Consider the following 24,940-nt stretch of genomic DNA (forward strand, 5'->3'; position numbering starts at 1 on the left):
CGGAGCGCGTTTGTAACTTTGATTTATTACTATTGCATTGGGTTTGCCAACGGGGTCCACTAGAGGATATAAAGACAAAGACACTCCCCCCTCTTTGGCCCCCATTGCTTTTCCCTGCCTCACCACCGAATGATCCTCCATCCTTTTGCAATAGTATCTACGTAGAGCCATGGTCTCTGCTACCTTTCCATTGCCTGGCGCTGCCCACGGCAAACGCATCTTAGCCACTGTCATTGAGAACCGCGCCAAAGAGGGCACTAACACTAATCCCTGGATCTCGCTTCCCATCAACGACCAGGATCTTTCCGCGGGGTACCGCGACATTACTTTCCAGCAACTGAACAACGCAGCAAACCACGCAGCTCAGTGGCTAAGTCAAGCCCTTCCGACGACGTCCGAGCCCTTTCAATGTTTTGCATATGCAGGTCCCAAGGACCTGCGATATGCGATTCTTGCTGTAGCCGTGGCAAAGCTACAGAAAGTGGTATATTATCCAAAGGTTTCTCGAAGAAACTAGGAACTACGAGATAAGCTGATCAAAATCTAGATGATCCTTCCCTCGCCGTTAATCACGCCAGAGGCTCAGCTGCGTATTCTGGAAAAGAAAAATTGTCAATTGTATCTCAGGCCGGTAGAAATGGCCGGTCCTGTAGATGCTATTCTACAAAAGGCACCTCATATCGAGAGTATCACGGTCCCAGGAGTTGAGGAGTTTCTCCGGGATGATACAGCATCGCCAGTAGTTTATGGTAAGACATGGGATGAAGGAAAAGATGATCCGTGGCTGGTGTTCCACACCTCAGGCACAACAGGTATATTTTTAATTCGACTCACCCAACCCCTATACTAACCTTCTCCCAGGAAATCCCAAGCCGATCACCTATACACATCAAATGATGGCTGGTGCCGATACCGCGGCTTCTTTGCCGGACATTGAAGAAACTCATATTCATCAATATGCCCAGCGAAGGTGGTACACCCCTTTGCCCTCGCTACATGTAAGACTTCGATCCGAGCCTGTTTCTTGATTCCGGATATACGCTTACTAGCATAGTTTGTTGGCATGTTGATGAGTCTTGCCATGACTGGGTTCGTGAATATGACGTCCGTTATTGGGCCTCCAGGACCCCCTACCCCTAAACTTCTTATAGATATCTTCCACTACGGCCGTATAGACGGTGCGCTTCTCATGCCCGCTCTAATTGACCAACTCTGCCTCCTCCCCGAAGGTGTTGAAGCGTTACGCGAGCTTAAGTACATTCATTATGCTGGTGCTCCTCTCTCGGCCAAATCTGGAAATCTGCTTGCACCTTACACGCAAGTTGTCCCATGTGTCGGCAGCACCGAAGCAGGCGGGTACTTTACAACTATCCATCAAAATAAGGACGCATGGGATTACCTGTCCTTCCAAAAGCATTCCGGGGCGGAGTTCGAACACCGCATGAACGACCTGCACGAGCTAGTATTCGTACGTCGTCCTGAATGCGCAATGCAGCAGATTTTTCAAGTCTATCCAGATCGCGATTCTTTCGGAACAGATGATCTGTGGATCGAGCATCCAGTGCACAAAGGGCTATGGAAGATTATCGGCCGCAGCGACGATTACGTATATCTAGCCCATGGTGACGGACTGCATGCTTCGCTGCTGGAACCAGAGATCATCGCTCATCCTAGCGTGAAGACCGCGATCATTGGAGGCCATGGCAAGATATCACCAGTTCTTCTTGTGGAGTTGATTCCTGGGGTGGAGCTGGACAATACAGCTTTGAAGGAAAGCCTAAAGCCCTATATCGAGAAAGTCAATGTACATTGTCATGACTGTGTGAAGCTCTCTTCGGAGCGGTTGATCTTCGCCACGAAGGACAAGCCTTTTCTTGTGACGGCTAAAGGGAGTGTGGCGAGGTTGCAAACTTTGGCTCTCTATGAAGAAGAGATCGCATCCTTGTTCGCTTAAGGCAAAGCACATGTTCTGATATTTTGAACAAGTTACTGACCAGGAATCTGCATATATACAACGAAAAAAGCAATAACTCACCATTCTTCAAGTGACAATAAGATAGTTTCCTCAAGGAGAGTTTGACCCACCTAATGTGCTCTTTTTATTTCACATACAGTTGCAGAGAACGGGCTACAGTTGTCATATCTATTTGCCAGAGTAAAAAAAAAAAAGATGATGAAATAACCAAAAAAACATACAACAGGAGGGATTCGCTGGTGGTCACCCACCCAACTACTAACCTCCCGGCGTGTGGCTTAAGTACGGCTGAGCGGACGGGAAGCCCTGTTCTCCACACCCTGTGGTCGTATGTGCTAGTTTCCTAATTAGGAAGAATTATATAGAACTAGTATCCAGATTGAAGTGAGTGTATAACATGCTTAATAAGCAGTTGCGGACCTCCAGCGGAGCACGTGACACATGCCCCTCGTGTTACGGAAAAACTAAGGCTGCCACTGGCGGGGTTCTGGATGCTATGACACATCGGCGGGAATTCAATCAAAACCTCCCATCCACGACACTCTACCACCGATTAGCGCTTGCAAATCCTGCAAAGAAAGCCACAATGGCCGACACCGTTGCGGAGGGAGTTGCCAAGCTCCAGCTCGACCCGGAGACGGGCGAGATGGTTTCCAAGGGCGAGCTCAAGAAACGAATGCAGAAACGAGCCAAGAAGGCCTCCAAGGCAGCTGCGAAAGAGAACCAGCCAAGCAAGCCAGAGACAAAGGCTGCTACTCCTCCTAAATCAGTCGAGCCCACTCTCGATCCCGATGCTATGTTCAAGCAGGGCTTCCTCGCTGAAGTCTACAACTTGAGACCTTCGCCAAACGTCAGAACGAGATTTCCTCCCGAACCCAATGGATATCTCCATCTCGGCCACGCCAAGGCCATCGCGATTAATTTCGGCTTTGCGCGATACCATGGCGGTGTAACTATGCTTCGCTTCGACGACACGAACCCGGACGCCGAGGAGGAGAAGTACTTCGATGCGATCGAGGATATAATTCGCTGGCTTGGTACGGTTTCCCGCATGGACTTGATCTAGTGCGCTCCGCTAATTGGTTTACCTCGCTTAGGATTTACTCCTCATGAGATTACCTACTCGAGTGACAACTTCCAGCGCTTGTATGACCTTGCCGAGAAGTTGATTCAGCAAGGCAATGCCTACGTCTGCCACTGCGGTGAGGCTGATCTTAAATTGCAACGCGGGGGTGAAGATGGCAAATCGCCACGATTCCACTGTGTCCACGCCTCTCAGGATGTGGAAACCAACCTTATCAAATTCCGCGATATGCGCGATGGGAAATACGAGCCGCAGACAGCCTTTTTGCGCATGCGCCAGCAGCTACTCACCAACGGAAACCCTCAGATGTGGGATATTGTCGCCTACCGTATCCCTAAGAACCGTACCCCTCATATCCGTACTGGTTCCAAGTGGTGTATCTATCCATCCTACGATTTTGCCCAGTAAGTGCTTTTTCTGGCGTGAAGGTACTTCAGATGTACGGTTACTGATCCTCTATACAGCTGTCTTTGCGATAGCTTTGAAGGCATCACTCACAGTCTTTGCACAACTGAGTTTGTTACTGCCCGTGAGAGCTACGAATGGTTGAACAAGACACTTGGTGTCTATGAGCCGATGCAGCGCGAATATGGTGGGTTTCTGTTGCTGTAGTTGACCACGTCAAGCTCCTGCTTACGCAACTTTTAGGCCGTTTAAATGTTAGTGGTACTGTCATGAGTAAACGAGTTTTGAGGGAACTTGTTGAAAAGGGACATGTACGCGGCTGGGATGATCCTCGTCTTTATACCTTGATTGGTATTCGCCGGCGTGGCGTGCCCCCTGGTGCTATTCTTTCTTTTATCAACGAGCTAGGTGTGACTACGTCACTCAGCACCATCCAGATTGCACGATTCGAACAGACGGTTCGCCGTTATCTAGAAACATCCGTCCCTCGCCTCATGTTGGTCCTAGACCCTGTTCGCGTCGTGATCCAAGACATCGGCGACTTAGACGGACAAGAGCTAGTATTGCCTTTCTCGCCAAAGCAGCCCGAATTTGGCTCCTATAAGTTGAAGATGACGTCGACTGTTTATATCGACCGGTCCGATTTCCGCGAAGTTTCTTCCAAGGATTTCTTCCGCCTGTCGCCAGGTCAGACCGTCGGTTTGCTCCAGGTGCCCCATCCTATTAAGGCGGTTTCTTTCTCCAAGGACCCGACTACCGGCAAGGTAACAGAGATTCAAGCTGTCTTGGCGAAAGACGCTCCGAAGCCGAAGGCATATATTCAGTGGGTCCCAGAAGGCTCTCGTAAGGTCACAGTTCGGATTCATAATGCACTCTTCAAGTCCGAAAATCCCATGGCCGCGGAAGGTGGATTCCTCAACGACATTAATCCCGACAGTGAGAATGTTTACCCTGATGCACTTGTCAACGCTGGATTTGAGGAGGTTCGCCGCCGTGCTCCTTGGCCGCAGGCTGAGGGCGAAAAGACCCAGTCTGGGCCTGAGGGCGTCCGTTTCCAAGCCATGCGGGTTGCATACTTTGTAAGCACACCGATTCCCTTTCATATGCCTGCGCAGAGACTAGTTGCTAATATCTTACCATTACACAGGCGATGGACTCGGATAGTACTGAAGACTCGGTTGTACTTAACCGGATCGTGGCTCTCAAAGAAGATTCTAAGAAATCCGAGAGCTAGATCTAGCAGTATTAGGTTATGTTCTCTCGGGAGACCTGTAACGAGACGAAGTATGAGATTATAGACAACGACAAGACATCCTGATATCCACGACTTTGTGACTCAACCAACGCCTTTTCTCACAAATGCATCTCCGTGCAGATAGATATTGAGAGCATCGGCTGAGCCTGGTCAAGTCGGTCTGAGTGGGAGCGGATGAATGAAGCGGCGGGCAGCACATAACATGGGGAAATGGAGCATAGAACAGAGAGTATGGTATACTACTCTCGGAGCACTTGTCAGGGTTATAGATAGCTGAGCATCGTCCACGATATTTGATATATCAACAGGAGGCAACGTTATTGATTTGTCGCACTTCGGAGCCAGAATGACTACGACGTAAATGGGCACAGTACATTTCGCGGACCAATTTTTCCTGAAACTACTTATCCTCAACATATACTTAGACTTGTTGAATTAATAATAGAAACGGCCTAAAGCGAGCTAGACTTAACCAAAGCCAAGAAATAGAAATCGGTCGCGCGTGGAGCAAGTCCGGTAGATCGACTCGTATTGACTAGGCTGCAGAAGCTCCCCCGCTCCACGTCTACCTGCTCACCTCTAAGAGCTCTAGTACTCTTCCAAACGGTAACCGTTCAATATTGTGACCTCAACCATGGACAACGATGATTTTGTACTCGTGGAAAAGCGGGGTGAGTGATTGAAGCCAATAATGGATACAATATCATAATTGATTCATTCAAGCTAAATGAAGTCCCACAGATGGAGAGTTGACTCCCAGAAGTGTGAACACCACCTCTAAATATACAGCCAAACTCCAGCTAATATCAGTAGTTACCAGCCATGATATTGACCAGATAGAAATCTGGCTCTCCCCAACAGAGTTCGAGACGGAGGGCAGTGAATATCAGAAACACCTGAGTGCCCATACCTCCGGGACCGGAGACTGGCTGTTCCATACAGACCAGTACCAGACTTGGCACGATGAAAACATCAACACCTTATGGCTTCAAGGCATACCCGGCAGTGGCAAGTCTGTCATGGCCGCCAAGTTGATTCGTACCTTCAAAGAAGAAGGTATGCCGGTACTGTTCTTCTTCGCCCGCCGAATCATCAAAACAAACAGCGAACCTCGACAGCTTGTTCAAGATTGCCTGTATCAACTTTTAGGTCAGAGTGCTCTGCTTCAGGCAAGACTAAAGATGCTTTTGGCTCTACACCCTACTGTGGATAGTGTTCCATTCCACGAACTCTGGAACCTCCTCTTATTCGGCATTGACGCCGTTCCCAAGGTATATGTATTGTTGGACGCACTAGATGAGCTTGCGGTCGAGAATGATGGCTTTCTTCAATCGTTACAAAAGCTTGGGCAACAGAGCCCGAAATCAATCAAGTTGATAATAACCAGTCGTCCAGAAGCTTATCTTCAGACAGCACTTAGAGGCCCCTTCCAGAATCGTATCCGTCTTGCAGGGGAAATGGTGGACCAGGATATTGCCACATACATAGCTCACCGTCTAGGTTACCAGCAGAATAATCCTGCTGTGGCAGAAAGTCAGTCAGTTGTCCAGGAAAAGCTCAGCCGAAAAGCACAAGGCTTGTTTCTCTATGCCCGTCTCATGCTCGATCAGATTCTTCTTCAATCCGAGCTGCCAGTGAAGAAACATTTACAACACCTCCCTAGCTCAATGGAAGAGATGTATGTCAGCATATTGCATGAACACTCTTCGCGCTCTGGTGCCAGCCAACACTTTCAATGCTGGCTACTCTCATGGGTCACACACGCTTGCCGTCCACTTCGCATCACGGAATTAGCAGCTTTGGTCAATGCTTCCTCTGATCGCAGCGGGCTAAGTAGCTCGCAGGATGCAAAAATCATGATACGTAGATCATGTGGCCCACTTCTAGAGATCTTAGATAACGAAACTGTGCAAGTCATTCACCACTCGTTTACCGAGTTTCTCTTAGACAGAAATCGCAATACTGAGACAACTCCCACTGAAAATAGCAACTGGTTTCCCGTCTTAACACCTACTTCAACCCATCGGTCTCTCACTCTCTTGTGTGTGGATTATCTCTTATCTGGTTGTTTCAGATCCTGGTCATTGTCTGAGCGTCCGACCAAGCCAGCAGACCATGAGCCAGACCGCAAGCAGCTAATGGTCCATTTCCCATTCTTGCAGTACGCATCGCAGAACCTACTCTACCATGCAGCCAAGTGTGATTCCAGTGACCCAGAGTTCATATTACAATTAGATGCTCTCTTTCAGAATGAGAAGCACAGTTTCGAAAGCTGGAAGGACTTCATATTCGCAAAAATGAACCAGACAGTCCCCGATAGTTTTCATCCAATTCATCTCGCCGCTCAGGCTGGGCTTTCGGCATATACCCAACACCTCCTAAAGGTACATGGGGACCCGGATGTTGCTGACTCTTTTAATCGGACAGCAGTCACTTATGCTTGTATGCATGGCCAATTTGAGACTTTAGCTGCTCTCTTAGGTTACAATGCGTCATTTATAACCATCGATATCGATGGCTTAACACCTATTCACCACGCAGCGAGGGGCAACCACGTCAAGGTCGTGCAACTTTTACTCGAGGCTGGTGCAGACCCGATGTCGCCAAAGTCCTGCGAAGACCAAGGCTACTGGAGGTGGAGTCCATCTACATTAGGGAAGACACCGGTACAATATGCGTCTGAGCTAGGTCACACAGCTTGTGTATTGGAACTGCTACGGAACCTGGATCTCCCTTCGAAGAGCTCAGTCCTTCCACATTGGGCGTCTGCTACAGGTCAATCGAAAACTCTCGAAGCCCTTCTTAGGCACCCCGCGGTTCTGGAAAACTTGGACAAGCGCGACAGCTATGGCAACACAGCTTTGTTCCTAGCTGCGCGTCGCGGTGAACCGGAAACAGTTCGTATTCTGCTTCATTATGGTGCCAATGTAAATGCGAGATCGTTCAAATTGGGCAGTTCCGAGGCCCCATCTGACATAGATACCGCAAAGAGCGGAAAAGGACAGACTCCAATCCATGCTTGGACAGCCGTTGGATATAGAAGCCGGAGTGAAGGGGACGTTTGCAGCATCGAGGAGTGGAAGAGAACAGGTGTTTTGCTGATCAAAGCAGGTTGCGATCTTGAAGCAAAAAACGATGCCGGTCAGACTGCACTGTTTGCTTGGACTAAGCAGTACATGTGTGCTCCCCGTAGATCAGATAGAACAGAACGATTCGTGGAACTTCTCCTCAAACATGGTGCCAATCCCTGTGCGACTGACAACAAGGGAAATACACCCCTACACAATCTAACAAGTGATAATATGAACTCTAGGGTTCTAGAATTGTTTGTGAACGCTGGAGCCAATATAAACCATGGTCGGCATGGAGATCTTGTAACGCCTCTTATCTCCGCCGCGATGAATAAAAGCCTTGATGTTACGCCGCTCATCGAAAATGGTGCGGACCCTAACTTGCAAGACTCGGATGGCAACACGGCACTGCATCATATTTGCGCATCATGGATGCTCAGGTATTCCCACGTGCAGAAATGGCTGGAATCCGCAGACCCTACAGTCAAGAATAAAGCCGGAGAGACCTGTTTGTATAAGCTAGCGTTTGGAAACGACGGCCACGAAAGAGTAAAGGCTATCTCATTGTTCACGGAGAAAGGACTAGATCTTGAATCTCGAGACCGAAGGGGAAGGACAGCCCTACTTGCTGCGTGCGCAAATGCGGAGACGCACTTCATCATTGGTTTACTTGAAAATGGTGCTAATGCAAAGGCAATCGACTTTCAGCACAAGTCATGTGGGTATACCTGAGATATATTTGAATGCTTAGCTGTTCTAATAGTCCAATTAGGCCTCCACTTAGTTGCCCAAGTTCAACTAGCGCTGCACGGAAATGGAGAGGAAGACTTGAACTCAACGCTGAAAATTATGAAATTACTCATGCAAGAAGGGGTTGACATCAACGGCGTCGACATGGACGGAAACACTCCATTTCATGATGCGGTCGTATCAGACGCTCATTTCATCCCCTTCCAAACCAAACTCGAGGTATTTCTTGAACTGGGTGGGCTGGCCAACACAACAGACTATAGAGGACAAACAGTTCTACACAAAGTAGCCAATATTACTAACCCGAGCACCTGTGACCGGATAGACTTCCTCTTGCAACCCAATCTAGGCTTAGATGTGAGTGCACAAGATAATGAAGGTCTTGCGCCTATCCATTGTGCTTCTTCAAAATCGGAAATCATCACGTGGCGACTTATACAAGCCGGGGCAGATATACAAGCCCAATCAGATGACGGTCGATCTCCGTTACACTTCGCGGCTGCCGCCGCGCAAAGCAATGTCGTGGGCCTGCTATGTAAACTATATAAGGAAAGTTCCTGGTCATTGGACCAAAAGGATGATCACGGTTGCACTCCTCTGCACTACGCAGCTAGTTCAGGGAATTCTGAGTGTGTCTATCACCTGTTGCAAGTTGGAGCACAGGTAAACATCGCAGACTGCCACGGGAGGACCCCGTTGCACATGGCTGCAGAGCATAAAGTCGATGTGGCAGCACTGAGGAAACAGCGTAAATATAGCGGAGGAGAATTGTGGGGACAAGTTATCGGTGAGTCCAACACATTGCGACGTTTTATACACCCGATATTGCAGAGCGACCTACTTGATGCCCATTGGAATCTAAGCTTCGCTATCGAGCGTGAAGACGAAGCATACATGATGCAAGACATTGTACAGTTACTGCTAGGTGCAGGCGCAGATATCAATATGCAAGATAGCTCTGGTCAAACTGCTTGCGATGTCGCTTTACATCTAGGTCACGATGATGTATGGAATGCGCTCTCAATTCGCACAAAACAGTGTGAACTGAGAGACTTAATGGGTCGGGTATGCTCGTCCAAACGCATACACGCTGAGGACATTGTTCAAGGCCTTAGCCTTGAAAGGGCGGACGCGTATAACCTTCTTCAAACTGCTATATCCTTGAGAAACGAGGCTGTACTAGATGCTCTATTACGTGCGGGAGTTGACCTGCTGACCAAAGGCCCTGATGGGCTGACCCCAGTACACTACGTTGCGCACTGGGGTCTTTTATCCATGATGAAGGCTATGGCACCGTATGTCAAGGATATCAATGCTTTCTCTCCCCCACTACTTCACGTTGTCGCGGGTCGAGAATTATCCAACTTGCAGATGATAGTTATGTTGATAGGATTGGGGATCGATATCAATGCTTCATATGAAGAGCCATTCGACGTGGACTCCGATGAATTTACTGAGGTCTCAGCCCCAAAATACACGGCTACACATATTCTCGCAGCGGGCAGGCAGTGGTGGAACATCGCAGCACTTGAGACTCTGTGCAACGCAGGAGCAGACCTTGAGATCACAGACTCGGATGGAAACACCGTCCTACAATGTGCGCTTTCCGGCAAAAGTCACGGTCAACGTAACCATGGCTTCTGGAGGAATGAGACTCTGGAGGTGGCTCTAAGGCACGGCGCAAATATCAACAAACTATCTCCCAATAACGACTCCACGCCTCTTCTTGTGGCTTTAGAAACCAACCGAGGTTGTAAGCTTGTCCAGAGACTCCTTGACCACGGCGCCGATATAAATCTGGGCCATGTACCAGCCTTATTTGCTGCCATAAAAAGTCGCGATTGTGACGCTATAACCATGATCCTGAATGCTGGTGCGGATGTGAATGCGGTATACTACCCAAAGAGACGATATGGGACAGGTCCCAAGATAGAAACGCCCCTCCTAGCTGCCGCCTTAGAAGCAAGGGAGGTTGGAGAGACGGTTATGGCCCTCCTCCTGCAGCGGGGAGCAAACCCGTTATTGGAGCTTGAGGATAGCAACAGCACAGTCCTCCATCAGATCGCCCACCACCATGGCCGCCTTGGGCCCATCTTAAAATCTAGGCCAGATGTTCTCGAAGCCACAGACTGCAACGGCCTTACCCCCTTACTGAGTGTCTGTTCCTCCGTCGATGGATATTACATGGTCGAAGAGTCAACATCAATTGAACTGATATGTGCCGGCGCAAATATCAACGTCACAGACAAGGATGGCTCAACCCCTCTCCACCTTGCCATCCGTTCAGGCAAATGCAAAACCGTCGCTATGTTGTTAGAAAGAGGTGCACCTTCTTCTATAACCGACAACGCCGGTCTATCCCCTCTATACTACGCTCTCAGTTACTCCGATGGCAACGAAAGACTTGAAATGACTAATGCATTGCTTACCGCCGGTGCAAATCCCCTCATAACAGGCCCGAATGGCGAAACAGCACTACACATTCTCGCCCCGCTGTTAGTCTATTATAGCTCCCCGGACAACAGCTCCCGATCAGCAAAGGAGACATATCACCAGGCTGAGCTGAAAAATCTCTACGTTCGCTTTGTAGAATCCGGGTGCGATGTCAATTTCCGTGACGCCCGGGGAGACACTCCATTATTTCCGTTTGTTCGGACAATCAAGGAGCGAGACGAATACGGTATCGGCTCACCACCTGCGGAAGAGGATGTCCGCCAGATGTTCCAAGTTCATGATATATTTGCGGTTAATGATAATGGGGATACCTTATTACATGCCATTGCGGGGCGGGAAGACACTCGTATGAGTGAGAGTGAGCCTGATGGCGTGTGGTTGTTCGAGGAATTGATGGCGTGTGGCTTGGATGCTAGGAAGGAGAATAAGCAAGGGCTAACGGCTTTGGATGTTGCTGCAGCTCGTGGGATGCAGGGGATTATGAGGCTGTTTGAGAAGGAGCAGTAGACAAGGAGACAGGGTACAGGAATAGCGTAGTCGCACTTACGAGAAGTGATAATATCATAATATAGAAAGCCACATGAATTATACAACAGCATCTGAATAGCTTGAGATATGCTGGGCCTGGGTGATCCTGCAGATCTCTCTTTCTCTCTCCCCGTTTCACTCTCTGGGCATCTTTCCAAGAATCTGCGAATCCATGTTCTGTCGTTGATCGCTGCCAGTATCTTGACGACTCTGCGTAGCGACAGATCGCAGCGATGCCACGTTCCTTTCCTCTCTCCCATGGCCATGGGCATATGCATAGCTTGCACCTGCTTCGTGTACCGACTGCCTTTCAATCCACGCAGTAACTTGCCCAGTATTGAAGTATTGTCTATCGGCGCGATGCGTCCTGACCCAAAAGGAAGCGAAGAAAGAGTAGACAGGGCCTGGAGATGAACCAACGAAGTAAAAAGAATCAACGGGCCGTGACTTCCATAAGATCGTCCTTATTTGGGATTCCAAGGTTTATAAAAAAGATGAGCTGAGCGTAGCAATGGGAGTATGAAATTAACGTTGAATACTAGTAAGAAGCGAAGCAATTGAATGGGAAGCTGGCCGCATGACCTGCACATCATTCATTGACTTGCTGATGGTAATAACAGAACTTGTTACTGTGGCAAATGTATTCACTGCTCCTTCCTGAAACGGTCCCACCGCCCCTGCTGCCTTTCTTGTGTTATGAGTCTTCTTCACCTTCCCCTTCTCCTCCCCAACTCTGTCTCTCATCCCCAACTCTGTCTGTCATCTCCAGCTCTGTCTGTCATCATCAACTTGTGAACCTTGCTATGCCACATAATGAGCATCACAGGTGTGTAATCCTATAATATCTCCAGGGTCATCCTAAGGGGGTGTAGTGAGATATCCAAGATGCTTCAGTCGAACGACATCCGGCCTGGGTGGATTACCTTGAAGAAGTTGAGAAGTGCTTCGGTCTTAGAAAGAATAAGCAGTATCAATGGATACTAGATGAAGACTACTCTAATATAAATATCAGCTTCCTTAGTAAGTCTTGGGCGATATTTACCCATCGGATAATACTCACATCCTTTGATTGTCCAGGAAAGTCAATGAAAAAGCTCGATGCACTCAGCGGCGCTACAGAAAACGAGGCATTAGCCCGCGGTAGGCTAGACTCAATGTTGTTTGATACTTTGCTCCACATCACAGATGACTTAGAACAACCAATCAAATGGACCTTAGAGGCCCGTATCAGACTGCGTACGCTAGTACACCAAAAGGAGCGGCCGGATCGTGGACTATTGCCTTTGGCACAAGAACCCGGGATCCATGGAAAGTTTCTTGCTGGTTGTTGAAGCCAAGAAGTTCTTGCATGTAGAGTCCGCGAAAGCACAGTTATTGGCCTATATGGGTACGTTTACGTAACCTGCTGCTTATTTTGCTAGTTTAACAGTTCCCTAGTCATGGTGCTCGAGGGCAGACAACGAAATTAAAGAAACCGACGCGCAGCGTATGGCTTAGCGTCAGACGGATACACATTCCAGTTCTACGGTTCTACCGTCTTGATCGTCATGGAGAGGTAATTGGCACTGTGTTACATAGGGCACACACCATGGCAGGGCTAGCTCTGGAATAGTACGCGGTCCAGACTCTTCATTGGGGGCATGGGGATGCCCAGGATACGCAGATCATCGGCTACCTGGCGATGATAATGAGAGAGGTCTCGCGTGCAACGCCCAACAACACTGAGTATTGACGGAAACAATATATAGTTACACACGTATAGTTATGAAAAATGGCACACTCGTTCCAGGGATTGATTCCAGTACATTTTTGTAGTTGTATGGAGATGTGACATATATATGAGCAGAATATTGATGGACGTATTCATTGCGCATTTACTTGGCCATATTACCAAGACATAGGCTAGAGTGTCGTCAGTAAGTGACCTCGCCTCAAAAGAGCTCTCACTTGCGTGCCCTGTCGAAGAGAACCTCCATATTCTGCACGAATCTTTTCTCTCTATCCGAAAGGGTGATCACAGTTAACAAGCGAGTATCCTAATACTAGCATAGGTGATAAACAGATCCTGCATACCTCACTCATCTATCATCCACACGAACCCCTCCCGAGATGACCACCACGGAGACACACGGAATCTTCTACATCCCAGAGATTCTGGAGAAGATTCTTCTAAACTGTGATGCCTGTACTCTGCTCACGTCTGTTCAACGAGTGTGTCACCACTGGCATGACCTAATTCTAAATTCCGGTGCTCTCCAGGAAGCTCTCTTTTTTAAACCAGCCAAACGCCCTGGCACAGATCGCATCCGTAACCCACTTTTACGAGACAAGTTGTGGCCACGGTTTTTCAGGAAGCGGTTTCAGTTTCCCTGATGATTTTTTCCTTGACGAGATAGCATACACCTTCCCCGATATTGATCCCATTGACGAAGCGGCATACCTACACAAGAATGCCAGCTGGCGACGGATGTTGATCCAACAACCCCCAACCCAGTATATTGGGATTATCGAAATATACCCTAGTAGACTGATACTACAGCCTTCATTGACCAGAGTTACGTTCCGCCGCCACAGAGAATCTTTCCTCATGCCGCTCCTCCTTCATGGAATAGTCTCGGCCGCCTTAATGCCGCAAGAGAAGCCGTGGCTATTCTACGAGCAGAGTTGGGATCCTAGGAACGGGACAGGTTCTACAGATAGAGAACGTGCAGTGGGAAATCAGGAATTTGGAGAACTTATGGACCAAGTGGAAAGAGAGCTATCAAGAAAATATGCGGACAACTGCGACCAGGCATCGTTTCGGACGAACGAGACAGGTTCTACAGATGGAGAAATTACAGTGGAGGATCAGGAACTTATAGAATTTATGGACCGAGCGGAAATAGTGCTATCAAGATTTGCAGACAACTGCGACCAGGAATTATTTCGGGCGAACGAGACAGGTTCTACAGATGGAGAAAGTACAGTGGATAATCAAGAGCTTTTGGAAATTATGCACCTACTGGAAAGTCCAATATCCAAATACTTGCGCGACTGTGAAGCCTTGGTTATCACTGACCACTGTGATCAGATAGATGGCAAGACAATAGGTTCGCTGGACTGGTGGCTACGCTCATCGCGTAGGCTCCGAATTAGTAGATTACGACGCCGTGAGTGGATTCGGTGATCCAAGTCTCCCACCATTTGCTCCTTGATTTTTATATTCTCTCTTGTTTAGTTTTGTCAGCAACGATAAATTGCGTGTTTGAACTGCTTAAACAATCTGAATTGTCTGAACTACCTGAGTTGCTTCAACTGCTTCAACTATTTTACCTGCTTGAACAACTGAATTATCCCAAATTATTTAGATTACTTCAATGGCTTTAAGACTTGAGTAGTTGATTAATCTCCAGTATTTTTGTTCAGAGTACTTCCTACCGCCACACTTCGACAGCTCCATTTTAGATCATTTATCCTCCTTCAAGTGGCCTTTCGACTTTCCTTCAGTTGTAGTTTGCCTTTTCATATTCTAGAAAGAATGACCTTAGTCAACTTTCCCCAGTTCGTCATCACTATCATCTACTACTGCTACCAGTTGTATAATAGCATACTATAATTAATATTATAAAGAGAAGAAAATATTTCTACTTGTCAGTAGAGCAGCATAATCTAGCCACTGTAAACTTGTTGCGACTAGAGAATTCTCAGGGGTCATTGGTTTTCTGTAGCTCTACCTAGACATAACGAGGCAGGTTGCCTACTTACTGTACAGGTAAACGTGGATAGGGCTAGCTGCTTGTCAACTCTACCCCTGTAACAAAGTGCGGATTGGAGGAATCTATTCAAGTCTCAGCCATATGACGACGATGTCAATGACTCACTCAGATCCTCTCGTTAGTATTGCGTCACAGCTGGGTGAAGTAAGCTGTGGAAATTCCATACTATATCCGAGGTCCCCAGTATCATTTATATTGACGGCTTTGTGTCATTCTCATCGAGATCTAGGACGTCATACCCATGTTGCGTGTTTTCCATATGTGTGCAGTACGTAAGTCCACGTGTATATGTCAGAGCCTTTTTTTAATTCCCTGATACCACTTTGTGGGTGGATTGACGTGAATCCGGGACCCTTCACTACCCAGAAGGCCATCAAGAAGGCAACAAGACATGTATGCCAGCTGACTGAGTTTTCTTCAATAACGGAGGACTAGTCAATGTCTACAGCAACCTGTCGTAGTACTATCAAAATTAGTCATGAATTTCGTTAGAAGAACATGGACTGGTTGCACCTAAGTACCCGATAGATTAAACTAGAAAATCCAAGTAGCAGACTGTCGCAAGTAACTACAATGTTCGGAATAATCTATTCTGCAAAGTCTTGTATTCATAATTTTCTTTTATCAATACTAGACAAACTTCATGATGCAGTTACAAATATTGCAGCTAGCAACAATCTCGTCAGGTGCCATTGGGCATTAAGCCTAGTTTGTAGAGACATGGCAGCATGAATTCGGGGTTAGGGCTAACACGGGTAAAACAAACCAACTGGCGTGGGATCAGTCGCACGCGATACCGCGACAATAAATAGAGAGCCCAAGGTTCATCGCACGGGCGTATAAATTAAAGTAAGTACCAAGCATAGCCCAAAGGTCTCCACCCAAGCCTCACTTTTGGACCCCAAGCACTGCCCCTCCCAACAGCAGACCACAAGGCTGTGAAACGTCTAACGGTTATTGGGCTGTCTATTCCGCGGCTAGAATTCTAGCACCAGAGCTAAGATATCCCGTGTCATGCAGATCATACTACGAGTTATGATAATAGAGTATTAAGCACAGCCCTGATGAATTTATTAAGCACAGCCTTGATGCCGAAATGAAAGGAGGTGATTACCTCTCTCCGCTGTGCTGGCGGATAATTCCACATCAGCAATATGCCTTCAGAGGCCTCACAGTCGGACTCGCCCATCTCGAGTGTACCCTCTGACGAACCCATATCGCAGAGCGAAGATCAAGTGCTACGTGCAGATGGGCTTCGACTGATATTTCGCCAATCGGTACCACCCCAGAATCCCTCTCCCGAGAAAACAGGGGGGAAGAACCAACGAAGGAACTGCAGACAATTGATATGGACGCTGAACTCGGATTGGTATGTCTGGGAAGTCCTGGCGGTGGTCTTGTCAGCTGCAGCCCTCATCGCCATCATCGTCATCCTCGCCAAGTTTGACCAGCAGCCGCAACCCACCTGGAAGCATGTATCCCTAAACTCGGTCATCTCCTGGCTAAGTACGATCTCGAAGGCATGTGTTCTGTACACGATCAGCGAGGCTCTGGGCCAGTTGAAGTGGGTATGGTTCGCGCAGGGGACACGACCCATGTCGAATCTCCGGACATTCGATTCGGCTAGTCGGGGGTTCTATGGAAGTGGAGAATTGATATGGACGTTGCGGTTTCGGTGAGTACACGGGCACTGTTCTGTTGCTTCTACGTCCGCCACTAACGGGTTCTACCTTTGTATAGACACTTCGCAGTTTGGGGTAGCTTGGCTGTGATTCTAGCACTGGCGTTTGACCCCTTCACGCAGAACCTCATTCATTACTTCCCAAAGCTAGTCTACGACTCTTCCCAAAGAGCCTTCCTCGCAAATAGTACATACTACAACACCACCGGGCCCCCTTTACAGAACTATGCCAGTAAGTCCCAAGCCCAACAGCCATGCGTCGCAAACCATAACTCACGCAACCGATCCAGTCGTCTGGGTTGACCCATCCGTCAAAGCAAACGTATATAACTCGCTCTTCAACAACGACCAGTCCAAGCCATGGGCCACCCCCAAATACATCTGCAGTACGAGCAACTGCACCTGGGGCCCAACCGCCGCCATCGAAGTCCGCGCGCGCTGCTCAGACGTCACAGATCTGCTCAACACAACCTGCACCACCGTCACAGACAGCCCCTTGGGATATAACGGGATCACGAACTGCACAGCGACTCTCCCGCTCGCAAACACAACGGCATGGTTCCTCTCCGGCATGGACGTGCTCCAACCCATGTCCATCGCAACCGTGCATGCCGCAACAGCGCTGATCTATAAAAACGCCACCCTACCCCCAATCCAAATGGTCGCTCCCACCAACCTAACCATGGACACCATGTTTACGGAAAACACCACAAAGTGGCACGCCACAGAATGCTCCATCCAGCCGGTAGTCCACAGCTTCAACGCCACCGTCCAGGACAACATCTACACCGAAACCACCATCGCCACGTGGGAAAAGAGCCAGGCCACCTGGGACAGCAACCGCGAGTCAAATCTCCCAGCCGGCATATACTTCGAACCGCCCTGGGGCCTTGAACAGGGCATCAACCCAAACACAAGCTTCATGTTCTCCGGCCTTGCAGCTTCCTCGCTCGATACCTTCTTCCAGGGCCTCTTCACGGGGGTCTGGTTCATGCGGTCTAGCTATAGTTCCTCGTTTCTTCCGGGCCCGCTTGATATGTACGCTGCGCCGGATTTTATCCAGGCCATGGCCATTGGGAACATCACTGGTTGTGACGTGGGGAGTCTGGATAAGCTTCAATGCGCGATGGAGAACGTCGCCGCGGCGGTGACGAAGTCGTTTCGTGATTCGGCGTATATCAAGGCAGACTCAGACCCCGTGGGTGCGCTCATGGCGGCTGGACGGGCGATGGCTAATGTGGTCTATGTCGAGGTCAGGTGGCCGTGGATTGTTCTTCCGGGTTTGGTCTGGGTGTTGGGTGCTGCGACGCTGCTTGGGACTATGTGGAAGAGTCGGAAGGTGGGGGCTCCCAAGTGGAGGAATGATCCTATTCCTCTGTTGTTCTTGTTTCAGGATCAGGGGTATGGTGTCGGCGTGTCTGAGAGGGCGGCCGGAGAAAAGGCTGAGACTCTGCGGGTCAAATTGGATCAGAATAATGGTAGGATGGTCTTAAGTTGATCTGTGGGATGTCCAATTTGTTTCATGATCTTGATTATAATATATCTATGGAAGTAATGTAGTACATGTGTTATGGAATATACTAATGCAACATATATTCTACCAGATGGTTTTCAAACTGTACTATATGTCGAGGAAAGCAGGATACGCTGCCTGAGGCCCTACTTCTTCTTATTATTATTATATAAGTATCCCCTAGGTATACCTAGATTACTCTTTCTACTCTCTATCTTCTTCACTTATTCTATGTGTATCGAAACAACTTAGGTAATATCAGGAATGCTACAAGAAAACATAAGGAATACCAAAAGAAAAGGTAGCACAATTTGGTGCGTAGGAGTATCCAGCGTAAAGCTATCAGGCGTTAAGGAAAAGGGCCTGGCGTGTATTAAGAAATTTCTGAGACATATTGCTGAAGCGTTTTAGGTGGGCCCCATTTTTCCACCGTCAGGACTTGTCTTTCCTCTCTGACAGAGCTTCGTACCAGTTTTCAAGGGCTAATAAGAGGTGAATTATCATAGGCGGTGGGAAATAGAAAGGAAATATAACACAATTTATATCAGATGGACCCACTGGCTAGAGATTATGTTTAACTGCTGCAGCCAGGATCGTTGTGGCATTGGCTGTTGAGCTATATTGCCAGGAATCTCTAGGGTTTATATATCCTAGGCTCAAACCCAGCATTAACAGTTGGGCTAGGGTTCTACCAATCTATCTGACAAGTTTAAGGGACATGAGAATTTCACAGATATTAGCAGAGACGAACAAGTTACTGGTTTTCAAGTGCATCGTAACGCTACTTACTTGTTGTATACTGTGTGGGAGGGGGTGAGGACAGGTGTATACTTACCTGTCCATGTCAATTGTTTATTGCAAACTTGTTATATATCTACTTGTATTCATGATGTACTGTCTATCGATACTGTCCGATACAATGTCTACCTAGAGGGTGATCAATGTCGCTAACCGGTATAGTGAGACGGACTCTCTGATATATATTCAAGGGTAGGGCTGACAAGTAGTTGGCCATAAGTAAGCAGATGACAACCTGACTCGGTTTCTCTACGTAGAGCTACAGAAAACCCATAGCCCCTGAGTTTGCTCTAGTCTCGGCAAACATATATATAAACATATATATCTATATAGGGAGAGAGAAAGATCACCGCTGTGGCTTGTACCAACGCCCCTTCCGCAATCTTACCGCAGAATAAAGTTCATCTGAAACAGGACCATCTTTGCGTCCATGCTTTTTCTTGGATCCTTCTGATCTCCGCAGTCTAGGCGAAGATCGGAGATGATGTGGGGTTTTGTTTCAGGGTGAGATTGGGGGTGAGATTTAACCAAGGGAGGATGTTTGTTTGCTTATTTCCTCCTGGAATGCAAGATCTATACTAGTATTGGCGGTTTTGTCTCATCTGGTCAGATGTTTGTTTTGGTCCGGACACGTCCCACGTCGGGACCATGATTGGTGGTTGTTTTAAGGGGGGATACTGTATGTAGTTCTGGTTCTGGTTCCGGGACGGGCAGAAGCTTCCTGAACCAAGGGTGGTGTTAAATTGCTAGTAGAACAGTAAACAGTCAAGAGATAATGGATTTCTGATTCACGGTGAATCCCGTGGTAGTTTCGGAATGATCGGAAGACCTATAATCGATCCAAAAACCATAGCGGATCATAGATACAAGAAAAGTAAAAGACAACATAGTTTCTATAACATGGTCAATTGACCCAAATGTGCTCATACGCCAATAGTCGCCAACCAGGACCCAGACTGCAACGAAAAACAACAGACAAAAGCATGCGCGAAACTCATTTCACCTCGTTGGCGTCGGAAAATGGACTCTCCGTTCGCTCGAGTGGGATTCGGCTGCTTCGATTAGATCTTGTGCCCTCATCGGCCTCGAGTCGAGACAAGCGCGCCGATGCGCGTCGGTTTGTCTGGGGGTCTGGTTGATCGTGGAAAGGGCTCTGCTCGACGGCGGGCGAATCCTCGATTACGGTCGGGCTCTTAAGCGCCGGTGATCCGCCCTTTCCGTGTTGGACGTGCTTCGCATCTGCTTCTTCCTCGTCCGACGAATTGGCGTCAAATCCCGAGGTCGGGTCAGCTGGTGGCTTCGTACTCGATGCAGCCGAGGTCGATGATTCGGACTGCTCCGCAATCGTGTGCACGGCGGGCGACGTGGCGCTAGGCATAGGCGTGTTGTTACCGTTCGCATTCTTGTTCTTCTTTTTGATGCTGCCCTTCACCATAACCGGTTTAGCGGTGACCGTGCGCGCCACGATAGAGCTGTTGCTGTTCGATTCGCTGATACCGGCGCGGGCGAGCTGTGCTTGCGTGATGGCGGGGACCGCAGGCGCATCGGGAGGAGCCAGCGTGTTTCCGGATCCCGGAGGGTTACCGCCGTTGTGAATGCTGACCACGGCGGCTCGGGTGCGCATTGCCTGCTGGGCCGGCATGGGGCTCACAATCGCATTATCCCGATAAATCGTGGTGGCAACGCTGCTACGCAAACTGGGGGCAATGCTGCGATGCTGGCGGGAGGCTTCGGACCAGGCCGAGTCACGCAGGTCACCGGGCATGAAGAAGTGCTGATCGGGAGCAGCACCCGGAAGCGGAGGCACAGGCGGCACCAGGGGCGTTTCTGGGGGGGAGCGGTTGGTGACACCGGGAATGTAGGCGATCTGAATGACGTTCGAAGCGCGAGTGAGCACGGTAGAAGCAATGGAGTTGGTCGACTTCCGTGCTTGGCGAGCATCGGCAAATGTGCTGGCTTTTTCCCCATCGCTAGTTCCTTGTTGTTCGGCTAATTCCTGACGCTTCTTGCGGACGACGAACCACCATACCAGAAACGTGACGAGGGCCAAAGCAGCGATACCACCAACCACACCACCGGCGATGGCCCCCGCGTTACTTCCCCCTGACGAGCTATCCTGCGAGCTCGAACTGCTAGACGTCTTAATGCATTTCGTGGTGGCGCACTGGTCACACGACTGACTGATCATGGTACATATTTCGCCAGAAGGGCATGACGGGCACGTCGGGGCAGTTGAATCGCATGAGACACATCGTTTAAAGATGGACCGACCGGACAAGACTAGACGCCGATAAGGTCAGTACATCAAGCGATGCGGTGAGCCAGAACTAAGTACCTACCGTTAGAAGAAAAAGACGGGTCGGTTGAGTAGAAGGACATGATGACGGTTTGAATACAAGAGGAATTAAAAAAAAAAAATGCGGATATTGGGAATCGTCGTTAAAATGAAAAAGGCTGGCAACACAGATAAAAAAAAAAGAGTGGCTGGCCGGTCAACGGCGTAATGAACGTGTATTGATGATTCAAAAAGAGTGAAAGGCTCGAACGGACGTCAAGTCGTGAGCGTTACGATAGGATCATACGTCGGAAAGCGTCTTTTATGAAAAAGAATGGACGGATGGATTGGGCATAGTCCTCCACAAACAACAGTGTTGATGTTGGTTGTCAATGGTGAAATGTGCTGCGGACGACCGGTAAAGGTCGAAAGGTCTGGCGAAGTACGGCGCAGGGACAAGTCAATTTCTGCACATTGATAGGTGGGTGTTGAAGGTTGACGTCGGGGGACACGCGTTGCGGCTGCCAGGGGAAAAAAGGATATCAGGTCGGGACCCCTAGGAAAAGGTCACGGTGTATCCGGAATTGAGAGAAAAGAAGGGTGGAAGAGGAATGGAACGAGGGATAAGAACGGGGTGGTGAGGACAGCGAAATAATAAAGATGATTAGAATAAAGAGGTTCAAACGAGGGAAGGAAGAAAGTAAGAGGGAGGAGGATGGACCTAATCAGACAAGAGGAGAGAGACTCAGAGACGGGTGGACGGTGGAATCAGGTGGAGAGCATGGAACTGACTTTCGTTTAATTAATCGGGACGCTTACGTTCACTCACTTCCGTGGCTTATCACCACCACCCCCGGCTGGGCAAGTGGAGTGGATGCACGGGACCAAGACGATGTAACCGACAGAAAGAAGCCCTCAATAAAGAAGAACCTGAGTCTTACTTAGTATGAGAATTCCATCTTCATCCCCGTTCCCCTGGGGGGCCGATAGTTGAGGATGACTGTCGGTGTATAGATCCTGTCCCACGCAGTCGAGTCAGTCTACAGATGCACGATAGATACCTCTACATATGATTCCAATGGCGGATGCATTATTACTACGACTATTGGGAAACTATCTAACAACTCCGCTGAATGTGGGATCTTCAACGGGAGAATTAATTAGTCAATCAATGATCTGATCACTCAGGTATGCGAGTCAACCAAGCAGATGCTAGACATGTACCCCTGACATGAACCATGGACGGACAGTTCCAAGGTTGCCTTTCCCAAGGGACGGCAAGAGTGAGGGGGGCCACCTTGCACTATTCGGGGAATTAAACCAACCACCTCGCAGTGTCATACACCACCCCAAACCACTTCATTCAACATCGTTAGTACTGGCCGTGGCTCCAAGACAAATGACGGGCGTGTCTGGAACTCACCTGCCGGTCTGGACCCAATCCACGTTCCTTCGCCGGGAGATTAAATTGTGACCTCTCCACCAATGGACGTCCTCGATCCAAGCCCACCTGTTGGCCTGAGGCAGAGTCACCTTCGCAGTCAGCAACTTGAAGTCACTGGAAGGAGTAACAACATCGCAGGGCTGCATTGCACTGCCCATGCACAAAGTTCCACCGTCCCCTGCGGCTGCTGACTCTGCCAGGTCGTTTGACTGATTATGCGCTGTCATTGGTTGACTGTCAAATTGCGCTTTTTACCTCTTCAGGCACCCTCGAAACAAAAAAAACCTTTCTGGACCTGTTCGTCCTGTCAACTTTATGTCATTTGCGGAATGTGCACAGTGCGAGGTTCTGCAAGAGCCTGGATCCTTCGTCGCACAAGGCCGAACTGCCCTAAAGGTATCAGTTCCTTGAACTCTTCGTCCGACAATTATCTGCCGTATTATTTTGCAATCGGCGGAATAGGTGTGCCACAGCTGAATTTGTTTCAAGTTTCAACCATAGTCATCATCAGTTCCTGTGCATAATCCAAGACGGGAATTCAATAATAAGCCAAGCTCACCCCACCTCTATCTGTCAACCCATGCCCTATGATTTATTGTTAGTCGGGAAATGACATTTCGTATCGAACCACCTCATTATTAGCTATTTGGAAGACATCCATGCCACAGGAGGATGGCTCATCAACATCCATTGACTTTGTCGCTTTGGCTGGAACTGCTCTGTGTATTCTGAATAGTTAAGATTGCAACGTGCTGCGTGTAAAGCTTATTGCATGGCATCCATGGCACATTTGAAAGAGAAAGAAAAGGGTCAATACTAGAAAAACTTGGTCATAAGCCTCTTGGCATTGCAATTGTAGCGTGTGAAGCTTGCCCCATAATCGGAGCTACCGATATTAACGTCAGATTGAGAATGCAACTAAACGCCTGCAAGATGATAGATCTTACATCACACACTCCCGCGTCTCTTTCTTTCGGGACGCTTCAACATTTAGAATTCCTTCGATCTCGACTATATATGTATGAATTAATGCGACCGCTGACATGGGTAGTTTGTACACATCTTGGGCCTAGGCGTAGCCAAGTACGAGTATGGTAGCATTTCGAAATTCCTCTACGATGTAAACAGGGCAATTGAGGCTGATAGATTTTATGGGATAGGGCAACGATCACTAATTCAATGTCCCCGGTCTCATCTGTTTAATTTAATTTGGTTTTTGATTTTGAGATAAATTATGGTCCGCAGAGCATGCTATCAATGCTATACGCACCTCTCCAACTCCGCGTAAACGAGTTTTTTAGATTTTGATTACTGAAAAGCGTGGGATATGGCTATCTAGCTGTAGTATGATGCTGTATGTGAGAAGAAAAGGATGGATGGAACCGAAAATGGTGTATGCATACAATACTTTGTACGCTATTATGGTCAATGGTTAGATAATGGAGGTGTCTTCAATATATATCTGCCAACGGTAGGGCTGACCCACCAACTCAATTGAATTGGTGAATCAACAACCAAAGCGATAGAACCTATGTTGCACAGCTACTAGCCCTAGATAAAAATCAGATACTGTAGCAAGCACCTTCCAACTTTTCCTATATAAGTATGCTCGCTGGAGTCTCGATGTTACGGGCCGCAGTACTTCGAAGTCAATCGTGAACAGTAGCATTATTCGGGTGGCGGAGACAAGCATAGCAAGTATCGACAATGATCGGCTCTGATATTATTGATTATCTATGATAACTATAGGGCTATGACTGCATCATAATCTCAAGACGATCTTCTGCACTGGAGTGATACTGAGTCAGGAAACTGGAAGTGATGTGCCGGGAGTGGTGGCTGAGCTTCTGATAACCGATATGATCACATCTCAGCCACACTTTCTGTAACAGAAATTTAGTCGTAATTTTTTTTTTAAACATATTAATTTTTTTTGTTGCTGCCCTCCCCCA

The 24,940-nt window shown here is 48.3% G+C and overlaps 5 protein-coding genes across 5 annotated transcripts; 4 read left to right on the plus strand and 1 right to left on the minus strand.

The window, feature by feature from the left end:
- Positions 1-169: 169 nt before the first annotated feature.
- Positions 170-1,954, plus strand: ABOM_006426 (putative AMP-binding enzyme; the record flags this gene model as incomplete). The annotated part of the gene is made up of 4 exons (XM_022533555.1): positions 170-484; positions 548-812; positions 862-998; positions 1,055-1,954. 4 exons carry the CDS (start codon positions 170-172, stop codon positions 1,952-1,954), a joined length of 1,617 nt encoding a protein of 538 aa, XP_022389027.1.
- A 607-nt stretch (positions 1,955-2,561) lies between these two features.
- ABOM_006427 (glutamine--tRNA ligase) lies at positions 2,562-4,698 on the plus strand (the record flags this gene model as incomplete). The annotated part of the gene is made up of 5 exons (XM_022533556.1): positions 2,562-3,012; positions 3,073-3,463; positions 3,524-3,651; positions 3,708-4,543; positions 4,612-4,698. 5 exons carry the CDS (start codon positions 2,562-2,564, stop codon positions 4,696-4,698), a joined length of 1,893 nt encoding a protein of 630 aa, XP_022389026.1.
- Positions 4,699-5,353: 655 nt separating this feature from the next.
- ABOM_006428 (putative ankyrin repeat domain protein) lies at positions 5,354-11,501 on the plus strand (the record flags this gene model as incomplete). The annotated part of the gene is made up of 3 exons (XM_022533557.1): positions 5,354-5,390; positions 5,461-8,508; positions 8,563-11,501. 3 exons carry the CDS (start codon positions 5,354-5,356, stop codon positions 11,499-11,501), a joined length of 6,024 nt encoding a protein of 2,007 aa, XP_022389025.1.
- Positions 11,502-16,431: 4,930 nt separating this feature from the next.
- On the plus strand, positions 16,432-18,456 carry ABOM_006429 (DUF3176 domain-containing protein; the record flags this gene model as incomplete). Its single annotated transcript, XM_022533558.1, has 3 exons — positions 16,432-16,952; positions 17,018-17,190; positions 17,249-18,456. The coding sequence occupies 3 exons, from the start codon at positions 16,432-16,434 to the stop codon at positions 18,454-18,456; spliced, it is 1,902 nt and encodes a 633-aa protein (XP_022389024.1).
- Positions 18,457-20,263: 1,807 nt separating this feature from the next.
- On the minus strand, positions 20,264-21,648 carry ABOM_006430 (uncharacterized protein; the record flags this gene model as incomplete). Its single annotated transcript, XM_022533559.1, has 2 exons — positions 20,264-21,549; positions 21,609-21,648. 2 exons carry the CDS (start codon positions 21,646-21,648, stop codon positions 20,264-20,266), a joined length of 1,326 nt encoding a protein of 441 aa, XP_022388987.1.
- Positions 21,649-24,940: the final 3,292 nt, after the last annotated feature.

The sequence above is a fragment of the Aspergillus bombycis genome (genome assembly GCF_001792695.1).
Source record: "Aspergillus bombycis strain NRRL26010 chromosome Unknown contig00044, whole genome shotgun sequence".
Classification (NCBI taxonomy): Eukaryota; Fungi; Ascomycota; class Eurotiomycetes; order Eurotiales; family Aspergillaceae; genus Aspergillus; species Aspergillus bombycis.